This window comes from Corvus moneduloides, chromosome 9 (genome assembly GCF_009650955.1).
Source record: "Corvus moneduloides isolate bCorMon1 chromosome 9, bCorMon1.pri, whole genome shotgun sequence".
Lineage (NCBI taxonomy): Eukaryota > Metazoa > Chordata > Aves > Passeriformes > Corvidae > Corvus > Corvus moneduloides.
Window position 1 is genome coordinate 21,950,629 of NC_045484.1, and position 12,175 is coordinate 21,962,803.

The window sequence follows — 12,175 nt, forward strand, 5'->3', positions numbered from 1 at the left end:
AGCTCTAGAAATGTTGCATTGGTGCTTCCCTGCAGAGAGTGCCTCTGTGTTGAAGTCTTTGGTTCTCAACAAGAGGTGGTGGCTAGAACATCGCTAGAACAGAAACTGGAGCCTAGTTGGTACGACCTATCCTTTCTTGCTTCTGCTCATGGAAGAGGCAGGAAAATGCAAACAAAGCCAGAAGGGGAAAGTACTGCAAAGTACAAAAAGTGAGGGGTGACATCTCCACCCAAGTGAGAAGGAGGCTCTTTGTCTGTTTGTGTGAGTGATCTCAGACTCATTGCGCAGGCTAGCAGCATGTCAAAAATTGCTCTATGCCATTTCTTCCCTTGGCACAGCTTGTGCCAAGTGACCCTCTGTGTATAAGTGTTGTAATTCCCCCAGCCCAGTTCTGCTAACCCCTGCTGTTGTTGTCGTTGTCATCCCTTTCCTACATGTTGCCCCTTAAAATTCTGTGTCTCCATTTTTCTCTCCTCCTTCCTTTCTTCCCCATCAGTGGAGAGCTGAGGACTCCGTCGACCATGTAAGTACCACTTGTGTGTATTCCAGGTTGGAAGAGAGGGGTTTGGTAAATCGATTTGTGATTTTTGTAGACACAGTACTGTCAAAACATTCCTTTCACTCCCTTAATGAGGCTGGAGAGTTACATTGTGAAACCTTCCACAAGCAGCAAATCCAGAGAAAATTGGCATTTAGATTGCTCCTAAACGCAGAAAAGCAATTGACATTTCCTATAATCTGTATTTCCAGCTTGTTGCAGTGCAGTTTTAAGCAGGTTCAAGTGATCGACTCAGGAGGCTGATCCTGCAGTAGTTGGCCCACCAAGTTATGTGGTAAAATTAGATATATAATCTTTAAACCACATTGATCGTAGTCATGAGAAATAACCTACACCCTCAACCATGACCTTTGGTTGAAACACAGATAGTAATAAGAAAACAATCACATTTAAACAGTTAAATTCAATTTTTCCCCACATAATTTTGAGATATAAATTTGGAGGAACAAACTAGAAAATGACCTTTTTAGAGTCAGCAATTCAATTACGTGCCCTACTGTGAGTTTCCCCAGCATGATACATTTCTCCTCCTGCTTTATATGGAGGATTCTTGCTCGGAGTGGCTATGTCATGACAGCACTGTGTTTGCATTATGCAATCAGACCTTCTTTCATCCATCCCTCATCTCTCTCCCCTCCTCCCAGCTTGCTTGCTTTGCTCCTGGTGGCATGGTTTCGCGTGAGAAATTCTCTTTGCATGGGTTTGGGAGGAGTGAATTCTCTTGGGATGTTCAGAGTCTGCAGGTTTTGTGAGAGTGCTTCCCCGCGGGTCCATTGGCACCGATCAGACCGTGCGTCCACTCACCCGCACACATGATCTGCTGCAGGGGCGGAGTTGGGATCGGACTCTGGTTCACACGGTGATTTTGGCGGGGTTCTTGTTGGTGCTTGTTGATACTTCTCTGGGCTGGCTGGTTCTGCAATGGTAACGTGGTGATTTTGAGTAAGCCTGGGCAGGTAACCTGAACCAGCAGCACTGACTGGAAATCAGCAGGTTTAATAGTGTGGGTGTTTGTGTGAGTGAGTGATGGGAGAGTGGCTGTGCTCTGAGAGCAACCACAGGCACCCCTCGTACCCCTGAAGCTGGCAAGGATCCCCCAGGCAGAGATCAGGCCCCTGCAGCAGCTTCTGACAGTGCCCATGCTGCCTGTTCTCAGCAGCTCAAACTTAACCCTCTCCATCTCTGCTCTTCTCCTTGTCTGAAGGGGTAAATAACCAACACAAAGCCTCTGCCTCCTTTCCAAAAGTTTCCCCAGCCCCTTCTCCAGCCTGGTCATCTCTTGCTCTCTGATCCATTATTATCTGGGTTATCAGTGCTAGTGGCCCAGACACTCCCACAACACCCACAGATGAACACTGCTCAGGGGTACCTGCCCGAGCTGCTGGGAGCTGCTGAGCTTGCTGTGCTCACTCATTTGCAGGCCTGGCCAGCCAGGCTTGGCACCAGTCACATTGCTGCTGGAGGCCAGGAGGGAGGAGCAGTGCTCTCCTCTTTGATCTCAAATTGAAGTGCGGAGCCATGCCCTCCTCCTGCCCAGAGAAGGCCAGGGCATGCAAGGATGCACCCCGTGAGTCCGCCCCCTCACAGACCTCCCACGATGCAGGTTTTCCCTCCAGGTTTTGCCAGTGCCTTGCATTGACCCATCCCATCCCTGCAACCCAGTGCCTGGCAGGGAGGGTGAACATGATGCTTAGAGCTGCAGGTGCTCCCTGCCCGGGGCCCCCACCCCTGCACTGCCTCCCTGTGTTCCCCATGGCCCTGCTGCAAGAGACAACTTTAAAAACCCTGGAATTAGCCCCCAAGAGGTTCTCATAGCCAGGTGAACTGGCTTTTGCTCTGGTTCACAGCTCCATAGTCCTCTTACATAGCTTTCACACAGGACCGTATCTGGATCAGATCTCCCTCTTGGCAGAAGCCATGGGAGAGCACAGCTGCTGACGTGCTGGTGGGTCCCTGAAAAGGCCAAATGTTAAAGGCAGGGGTTGAAATCAGGCAGGTGAGTGTTGGAGTGGCAGCAGTTGTTGTTTGCTGGCTCTGTGCAACACGTGTGTTTGAGCACGATGCATGAGTGTGGACCAGGGAGTGTTGTCAGTGTGTTGCTGTTGGAGACACTGACCCTGGTGCCTTCCTTTTGCTCACTCCAGTAACAAGTATTTGCTCTTCTTGTTTGCCTCTTCTCTGCCTCGTGAATGTGCTCCCAGGAGACAGTCATTGGAGGCCTGCTGCCAGAAACCACCTACTCTGTCACAGTTGCTGCCTACACCACCAAAGGAGATGGTGCCCGCAGCAAGCCCAAAGTCATCACCACCACAGGGGCAGGTGAGTGTGGGGAGCAGGTGTCACAGCCTCATAGGGGTGGTGGTAAAACCTCCCAAGAGGTGCGTGGGGAGCATGGCCAAGAGGAAGCAAGAGGGTTGGAGACGCTGCAGAGGTACAAACTCTTGTGATCTCCAGCCCGTACTTAACAGGCTTTGCCACTGGATCACATGAGCAAAGTGCAGCAAACAGATGGAGAGCCACTACCAGGGCTGGTGAGAGAGCAGTGAAATTCATGGGTCTGAGCTCATCTGCAGTCCAGAGACCTGTGAAGAGGAAGCCTGAAAGTCCAGGCCCTCCCTCAGCTTTGGAATCCTGGCCTGTCCTCACCTTGTTCCTGTAGGCAAGTGCCATTTCTTGCTTCCTGTGGTGACTGCAGTGCTGCCTGGAATGGCCCCTGGCACAGAGGGCTCCTAAGAGGTGCTTCTCAGCTCCCCCCTGCCAGTGATACTGCTGTTTCCCCAGGCTTACAAAGCGGAGCCTGGCTGCTCCTAGAGCCATGGTAAAACCTGGAATGCAACAAATCTGCTGTAGAAGTGCTGCGGACACAACTTCTAGGTCCTGGTGATCCCAGCTGGTTTGGTTCTGCTGTCTCAGTAGATGGTACCTGTGCCTGGAGCAGGGGCACCCAGGAGTCATCTGGCGCTTCCCTCCAGGTGTGGTCAAGCTTGCCTTTGGCTGTGGCACCAACTAGTTGACACTGTCTCTTGTCCACTCACATTTTCCTCTCACTAGGCTGTCCTATAACCAGTAATCCTGCTGCTTTCTCACACCAACCACAGGAGCAGTATTTACCACTTGTTATTATGGGAATGCAGCTTGTGCAAACTGAGAGCGTTTGTTCCTGGTGCTTTTAAACAAGGAGCAGCTTGCCATCTCTTCCGCACTGCATATGGGGAGCTCCAGAGGTAGTTTCCACTGTCACGATCTCAAATGCTGTCTCCCTAGTGCCTTGCCATGATGTATTTTCTGTTCATCAAATTGCTACAGCTGTCCTATAAACAGGAAGAGCTTCCTAAACATCCCAGTGTTGTACTGTAAACCACAGTAGGTCCTCCCATGTTATGATGCACATTTTGAGGTTAATATTTGGAATCATCTTTGAAAATACTGTGTCCCTTAATACTAGCTTCTGTTAGACATTGTATTGTGAGTGCAAGGAGGATGGCACTGGCAATGGGAATGTAATTGTATATTAAATACCTACAAAACAGCCCTCAGACCTGCCTTCATACCGGCTCGGCTGCAGGTCTGACCTCAAAGGAGAGCATTGGTGTCGCCCTCTGATGGCAAAAAGGGGGTGTAATTCTGGCAAATAATGGTTTTCTCTTGTGCTCGACTGTGGGCTCATACATTTCAAAACTGCAAGGATATTTAACTAGGTTTGGCTGCAATCCCATTTTTGTTTTCGTATCCATGGCCCCATGCCTTTGATTCTGAGTATCTTCCCTATCAGTTGATTTGTTTACAAGTCTGAGCTGATGTGAAGACGCATCCTTTTTTTAACTGAAGGAGATCAAGGTATTAAACCATCAATTTAAAGCCATCAGTTCCTAACCAGTGATGGCAGCACCCCTTGACTTGTGCAGCATAAGCAAACCTGTGGAATGCTTGCGTTCACCTCTCACATCGACACTGACATCACGAATCTGCTCCTCAACTAAACCAAAATGTATTCTGATGGCAAACAGCCCACCCAGCTCTGCTCGCTGTCTCTGCAGATGGTAAAACTGCAAGGTTTCAGGATGAAACTTGTCTGCCTCCAGACAGACCAGGGTGCTGGAATTGGGCTCCAGGGTGTCTGTTGTGGTACAGTGCATCAGGGCCAGCATGGCCTGGTGCTGTGCACTGGCTGGAGTGTCTGAAGACCACTGATTGGGAGGACGGGATTCAGATCTTCTCTGAGATACATATGATGCTTTGAGGTACCTTAAACGTTTCCTGTAAAAGGGGATGAATTTTGGGGCAGGTTATGGCTGAATTTATTTCCGGTTTAAATGGCAGCACATGGGAAAATGGCAACCAAGAGCTGGCTGGCTCCAGCTTCCCTCACCACCGGATTAGGGTCAGTCTGCCACTATCCCTGTGAATTGTCTGTCATCCTCTTCACCCTGTTGTCTGAACTTTCCCACTTTCCTCAATACGGACTGAGCAGCACGGAAGCGGTCCTTCCTTCCCCTCGTCCCAGGCTATAGATGGTCATTGTGTGTTTATGTTTCAGTCCCGGGGAAGCCCACCATGATGATTAGCACGACAGCCATGAACACAGCCCTCATCCAGTGGCACCCACCCAAGGAGATGGTAGGGGAGCTGCTGGGTTACCGGCTGCAGTACAGACGTCTGGATGAGGAAAAAATGAACACGATAGACTTCGGGAAGAGAGACCATCACTACACGGTGACCAACCTGCACAAGGGGGCCACGTACCTCTTCAAATTGTCTGCTAAGAACAGAGCTGGCCCAGGAGAGGAGTTTGAGAAGGAGATCACGACGGCCGAAGATGTGCCAAGCGGCTTCCCACAAAACCTGCGTGTGGTGGGTCTCACCACTTCCACCACAGAAGTTGCTTGGGACCCCCCAGTCTTGGCAGAAAGGAACGGCAAGATCGTCAACTACACAGTGGTATACAGGGACATAAATAGCCAGCAGGACCTGGTTAACATGACCAAGGACACGAGTATCACTTTGACAAATTTGAAACCTGATACCACTTACAACATCAAAGTGAGGGCCCGCACCAGTAAAGGGGCTGGGCCACTCAGCCCCAGCATCCAGTCCCGGACCATGCCTGTAGAGCAAGGTAAGTGCCCCTCTAACAAGCCCTAACAGGAAGCTCTGCCTCCAGGACAGGGAGCTTTGCTTTGGTTCACGAAGCTTTGCTCCCCTCTGCTCTGACTGTTGTGATCAGGTACTGTGTGGCTCCCTAGTCTAAAACTAGTTCAGTGAGGGGAGGCTCAGCAAAGATTTTCTAAACTTGCCATCTGGGGGGAGAGGGATGTTGGTGGTACCTTAATTGCATCCACAGGCACACTTGGATGTTTTATCTGTACATGAAGGTCTCTTACTTGAACTGGAGCAGCTGTCTCAGTCGGATCATCTGCAGATCCAGTACCTGAGTAACACTGCTGTTTGATCATGACGAAGGGCCAAGGGAGTGTGAGTGGAGTGGGGATAGAGAAAGGCTGCAGTTCAGCCTACAACTTCCTTTCTGTGATGCTGAAAAGTATAGTCAAAAAGCAGAACTCCTCTGGAGACTATAGACTTGGTAAAAGGCTGCTGCTCTCTTCTCCTCATTTCTTACTTCTCTGCTGTAGCTGAACTCTGACCTCTGCTGCTGAGTTAGACAAAGAGACTTGGAGTCGAGCTGCCGCCTGGCTCCCTCCTGACTTGGCTTTACAGTGCTCAAATATCTTGTTTTTCATTTCAGTGTTTGCTAAGAACTTCCGTGTCAATGCCGTCATGAAAACGTCTGTGTTGCTGAGCTGGGAAGTGCCTGACTCCTATAAATCTGCAGTGCCTTTCAAGGTAAGAGTGGGACTTGGATGACAGGAAGCTCCACCTGTAGCAGTGAGCAGGACAGTGGATAGCAGCATCAGTTGGGTCCTATTGGTCAGGCTGACCACTGTAGCTCCGTGATGGTGGTCACACAAGTTTGTCCTGATGCCTGACGTGGAGCTGGGGTGTGAAAAGTTATAAATATGATTTAATTGCAAGAAATTAGCAGGACAAAGTGCTCTGAAAACCAGCCAGTGAATCAAACTAAGAATAACTCCTTCTACAACGTGTCCTGTCTCAAACATCCATATTGCCTTCATGAGTTACTTCAGAGCATCAGGGCAGATGCATAATCTCAGGGAGTGAAGGGGAAAAGCATCATCAGACTTCCTGAAGGTCTTACAGGTGTGAGCGGCACAAAATATGTCAGTACAGAGGGAACTCTGCAGGAATGGCTGCTGCTCTCTTTTCACCAATACACTTCTGGATGTGGTGTCATCCAGCAGGCTGCAGACAACACTGATGACCCAATGCCTTCCTGCTCTTGTCCAACTCCCAGGACTTGTCACTTACGTGGGTAAGAGACTGCAGTGTGTAGACCTCAGTGCAGTTTCTCTCCATTAAGAAACAAGACCAACACGTCACATCATTGAAGATAATTTTCCCAATCTCAGCACCAATCTGCTGCCTCTGCAAAGGTGCCAGGGTGGAAGCAGTGTGACTTCTCTTTCTCCTTGCATGTGCCCCCTGCCATGCTGTGCCTAAAGTGCAAATGCAAGGCTTGCACAAGCTGTGGGGGATCCATGGCCAGGGGAATAAGGGGATATCTTGAACCGCATCCACATCAAAGTGTGTGAGCACCTCGCCTTCCTTGTTACTAACTCTCCTTGTTTAATCCCTGAAGCTGAATTACCTTGATCAATAGCAGACACTTGTTAACATACACAGTTTAGCTGAAGCAGACAAGGCTTTTGTGAAGACCTTGTGGTATTCTAAGCTCTCCCAGATGCAGGGCGCATTAGGATCAGTGTTCAGGTATCTGGCTGCAAGGAACTTCACAGAGCCCTGTTACTTGGCACTCTGCTGCAGAACCAGCGCGCTTCATCTAGCCTTGTCTTGGGGCCCAAGGCCCAAATTGCTGTCTGACAGTGCAGTGCTGGAAAGGGACAGTGTGACCTTTGGAGCATTACTACCACACAGGGATGGTGGAGTGGTTGGAGGTAGCCAGGAGCCAGGGATGTAATGCTGATGCCCTGTCTGTCTGCTCTCCTAGCTGCACAGCTGGGAATGCTATCACAGGGTGACTCAGGGTCTGCCCCTGCTGTGGGTTAACCCTCAGCTGACACAGGAGATGGCATTAGCCACTTGCTAACTTAAGAGCAGTCACACAAACCAGGGTGTTACAAGGATATTTCTCTGTTAGTGCCTTCTTTTTATTAATATTCCCAGACTTGCAGACACACGAGTCAAGGCCAGGAGCTAAGAGGGTCAGTTCTAACTCGTTGATTGTGCCAGTTGAAAGAAATCCTTAACCTTCAGGGTTTTGTGTTTTGTTTTATAAACAAGGTTCACCTCTCTCCTCTAATTCAGGCACATGGGATGCTGGGGCCAGAGCCTGATACTGTAACTAGCATAGCAGATAAATCTCCATGGGAACAATTAGTATTATCTACACTTGATAAACAGTCTCATGCTAAATCTATGTCCCAAAGGGTGTCATATTCTACTTTAACAGATTTAATTAAAGTAGATATTGTTCCGACAATGAATAGTGAGGCACAGGCAGGACTGGTGCTTTTTTTTTTATTAGAGAATGAACTGGGACCTTAAGATTTTTCATTGCTGCCAAATCAATAATGAAGTTTTGAGATCTCTTTGGGGAATTTTCACAGCTTCTTCTGGTCCAGAAGATAAATTCCTTGTAAAATGTTGCCCAGCAGTTGTGGTGGAGCAGAGGAACTATTCCTTTTTTTTATTCCACCTGCAGAAAGCAGTTCTGGAGCTTTCATGGAAAGTGCAAGATAGATACAACCTTCTCCTTGGGGAAAGTGCATTTTCCTGAGACACATTCTTCAGCTTAAGAGTGGGACAGAGGATATATTGGTTAAAGGCAGCATTACAAGGTATTTTAGAAGTGGGGAGAAGGAACAGCACCTTTTGAGCATTCAAATGATACAGGTTTGGAAATAACCCCTGAGAATGCTGGGCAGTGCTTTCTCACAGTGTATCCCATGGAATGTAGTAATTACTCCTGCCTGCAAATACTCCAGCCTTGTCTACTTCTCCATCGAGTCGTTATCTTTCCCAGTGTTGCACACTATGTGTCCTTTCATCTTTTAGTTCAATACATTCTGTACTGCCTTGAAATCAAGTGAGACCTTCAGCAGTGACATTTGGACCCACCTAGCTTTGCAAATCTTGTCCTGTGGGTAGGAGCAGCACAGATGACATTTTATAGCAATCCATGGGCTAGTCAGCACTGTCTGGCAGTTCAGAGCCCTTGGGCCAGATTTGCTGCTGACTCTGGTAGTTACCAGTGGGCCATGATGCAACCTCTAAATAGCATTCCTGCTTGAGCTTCCGGGCATCTTCCAGCTGCACGTGAATGACTGTTTCTGAGCCCTTACATTATTGTAAGGTTTATGTAGAGGCCTTAATTAATGGTGCATAACATTTGAGGAGACAATGTGTTGTGGCAGGTAAAGGGACACAGAACTGCTGCAGCAGCTGTGAAAAGGAGGGATGGCAGAGAATGCTTCAGGAAAGCATTGCAAATACCAATTTCACTGTCTTTGGGTGCAAATTCCTGTGCATGGCAATAAAAATCATCATCCGTTGTCAGCACAGAATCAGAGGCTGTGTCCTGGCCAGTTGCAGTGCAGAGCAAGCAGGGAAAATCTGAACTGAAATGCCTGACCACCTCTTCTGCCTCCTCTTGCTCTAGTAAAATAGCTCTGTCCCCAGCTCATGCAGGCAGTTGGTTGGTGTCTTCCCTGGAGCACACTGAGAAGCAGTTGGTGATGCCTTTATTAGGGAAGAATTCATAATGAGAACTCTTATCCAAGAGCCAGCAGAACTCTGTGGGCTTTTCATCCTTTCAGCATAGGTCTTTATGTTGGAATTTTGGTTTTGTTCAGATCTGTGTGGGAGCACATGAAAGAGAGGTCTGGCTACTCCTTCAGGGCACGCCCTGACTTACAGGCATCTGATATATCTGGACCTGTACTATTGCAATGACATTGCAAGGGGTGGTGCTGGTCCAGACAGCAAAGCTGCTAAGATGATTTGAAATCTAGTAGTCCTTTGGTGTGCCTACTTCTGTGTCGGAGCAACTATATATCTGATATTCCAGTGCTGCAAGAAGCATTTCTTCATTTTGATTTTTCACTCATTTTAACACTCAGCTGCTGTACATGTCTTTGGAGAAAGGGATTAAAGCCCAGGAGAAAATATCATTAAGAGGAGTCACAACAGAAAACAATTCTCTCTGGCTGTCCTACTGTGCTACCTTTGACAGCCTTTCCCACATGTGGAGCAGCAGCAGAGCCTTTGTCCCTGCAAACATCTGTTACTTTAGTTACTTGGTGCTTACTTTTGCAGTCCATTCCTGAAAACTGAGGCACATCAACAAATGAGATTGATTTCATCTCTTCTCCATAGCTGGCTTCTCTCTGCTGCTCTGTTACCTGCTAGGAATCTTTTCTCAACAGCAAAAAAGCTCAGGCTCCTTTCCTATCCTGACCTCCATGCAAACTGACATGAAGAGGATTGAAGCATGCTGTTGGTATTGCTGTTTGGATAATACAGAAGCTGAGCTGCAAGTTCTAGGCCTAGCCAGGTCCTTGTGCTCCACTGTCCTTCAGATCTCTTTCCAGGGCCTCTCTTCTCCTTCCAGCTTTAACACTGAACATTAGAGGAGTGTTTATCAGCTGTCCTTGTCCTAGAAAGCTGGCAGCTTTCTGTAGATTTCAGCCACCTGCTGAAAAGGGGACTTGAAGAAAAGTTTGTTTCCTCCCTTGCTGCCTGCATCAGCCTGAACGGTGGGCTCAGCTGGTGAAAAATTATTTCAAGTAATTTGTCTTCCACAGAGCTGTCTTCTCTGCCTCTCAAGGCCACTGTTGGAACAAGCACATTTTACCATGTGGTCTCTGCCTATAACACTGAGTAGCTGCCAGGGTTTAACATGGTCCAGCTCTGCCACTGCCAGTTTTTGGCATGCTATGTCTCTGCACCACTGTCAGGAATCCAGCACTCCCCTGCCATGCAGGACAGTCACCTGGTGCAAAGAAAGATGCTGGTTTTTCGCAGCTGGGATGCAACCTATGGCCTCTCTGGCTGTCTACACCCCATTTGTCTCTGTCTCTGGGAACTGTGTGAGTTTTTGCTTGGCAGAGGCAGCACCCAGGGTTTTGGGGTAAGGAGTTGTTCCAGCAGGGTCAGGATCGAGGTTCCCAGGGCAGATGGGCTGTTGGGTGCAGCTAATCCAGCAGTGCCCGTGGCTGCTGTGCCTGGGAGGAGGTGGGGGTCCTGCATATCTCCAGCAGGGCATTGAGAAATGTTGCTAGGGGGAAGCTGTGCATGGGGGGCTTTGCTCTGCCCTGGCCACCTGCTGCTCTGCCCTGCCCACAGCCCCTCGCTGCGGGCACGGCAGGGAAAAGCAGCTCCGACCTCCTGCCCATGGCTGTATGGCACCAGCATCTGTTGTCATGACTACAGGGTGTCACACCTGCAGAGCCGCCGTTCTGGGTACCAATTTGTGAGCCCTGTGCTGGATTTGTCAGATCATTGGTGAGGCGTGTAACCCCCCCCAGTCACCTTGCTGGGAGGGGGATGATCTGCATTAAGCATCCAATCAGGCGTCAGCTGGTAGGCACGAGAGTGACACCAATTTAAAGCAGAGGGGATTTTACACTACCAGCCTATTCCATGTTGTAAGCCTCATGAGACAAGAAAGAAAGACCCATTCATCTCCACTTGAGGGCAAAGCACAGCCATCTGGATTCCTCCCCCACGTAGGTGCTGAAAAGCAGCACATGTGGCACCACCAGCCTCACCGCTGGCCCTGGCCACCCGGGCTGAGATGACCCGTCTCTGCTCCATCACTGCGAGGCACAGAGAGCACAGCTCAGTGCTCTGCTGGGGGTTACTCTTCTTTAGCTAAAGATTTATGGCTGTTTACAAAGCATACAGTAGCCAAACCACCTGAGGGAGGGCCCAGAGCCAAACTGTCATCTCTAGCACTGCTATTTTGAGTGTGAGTTTGCAGCAGCAGCTGTCAGCTGCATGAACATGTCCTTTTCCTGTTTCAGATTCTGTACAATAGCCAGAGTGTGGAGGTGGACGGCCACTCGATGAAGAAACTCATAAGTGACCTCCAGCCAGACACGGACTATTCTTTTGTGCTAATGAACCGTGGGAGCAGTGCAGGAGGGCTCCAGCACCTCGTCTCAATCCGCACTGCTCCTGATGTCTTGCAAAGCAAACCCATCGCCACAAACAAATACATACAGGAAGGAAAATTCACTCTCACTCTTCCCAAAGTGCAGACCACTGTGCCAGTTCGGTAGGTGCCATGCCTTTGTGGAGAAGGTGGGGTGGGGAGAGAAAGGCATGGCAGACTTCTGCCAACCCATGGATTCTGTAACTTGGGAGTGAATTTCCAAGCAGGCTATGGTACAGAGGCAGGCGTTTACCCATAACTTGGGATCACTCTCCTGGCTCTTTCTGAGCAAATATTGATGTGTAATAAAATTAAGACAATTCTCTGACAGTTTGCCCTCACCCTGGTGGGTGTATTCCAGATGC

The 12,175-nt window shown here is 49.1% G+C and overlaps 1 protein-coding gene across 20 annotated transcripts in view; it reads left to right on the forward strand.

The window, feature by feature from the left end:
- Window positions 1-12,175, forward strand: part of PTPRF (protein tyrosine phosphatase receptor type F) — a 378,483-nt gene that overhangs the window by 323,815 nt on the left and 42,493 nt on the right. For 11 of the 20 annotated variants that reach the window (XM_032117430.1, XM_032117429.1, XM_032117435.1 and 8 more), the window contains 5 exons: window positions 497-523; window positions 2,761-2,878; window positions 5,097-5,675; window positions 6,303-6,400; window positions 11,680-11,933. In XM_032117430.1, coding sequence (XP_031973321.1) covers window positions 497-523; window positions 2,761-2,878; window positions 5,097-5,675; window positions 6,303-6,400; window positions 11,680-11,933 — 1,076 coding nt within the window. The remainder of the gene's footprint in view (window positions 1-496; window positions 524-2,760; window positions 2,879-5,096; window positions 5,676-6,302; window positions 6,401-11,679; window positions 11,934-12,175) is intronic. The other 9 variants (XM_032117443.1, XM_032117444.1, XM_032117446.1 and 6 more) reach the window with 3 other exon arrangements.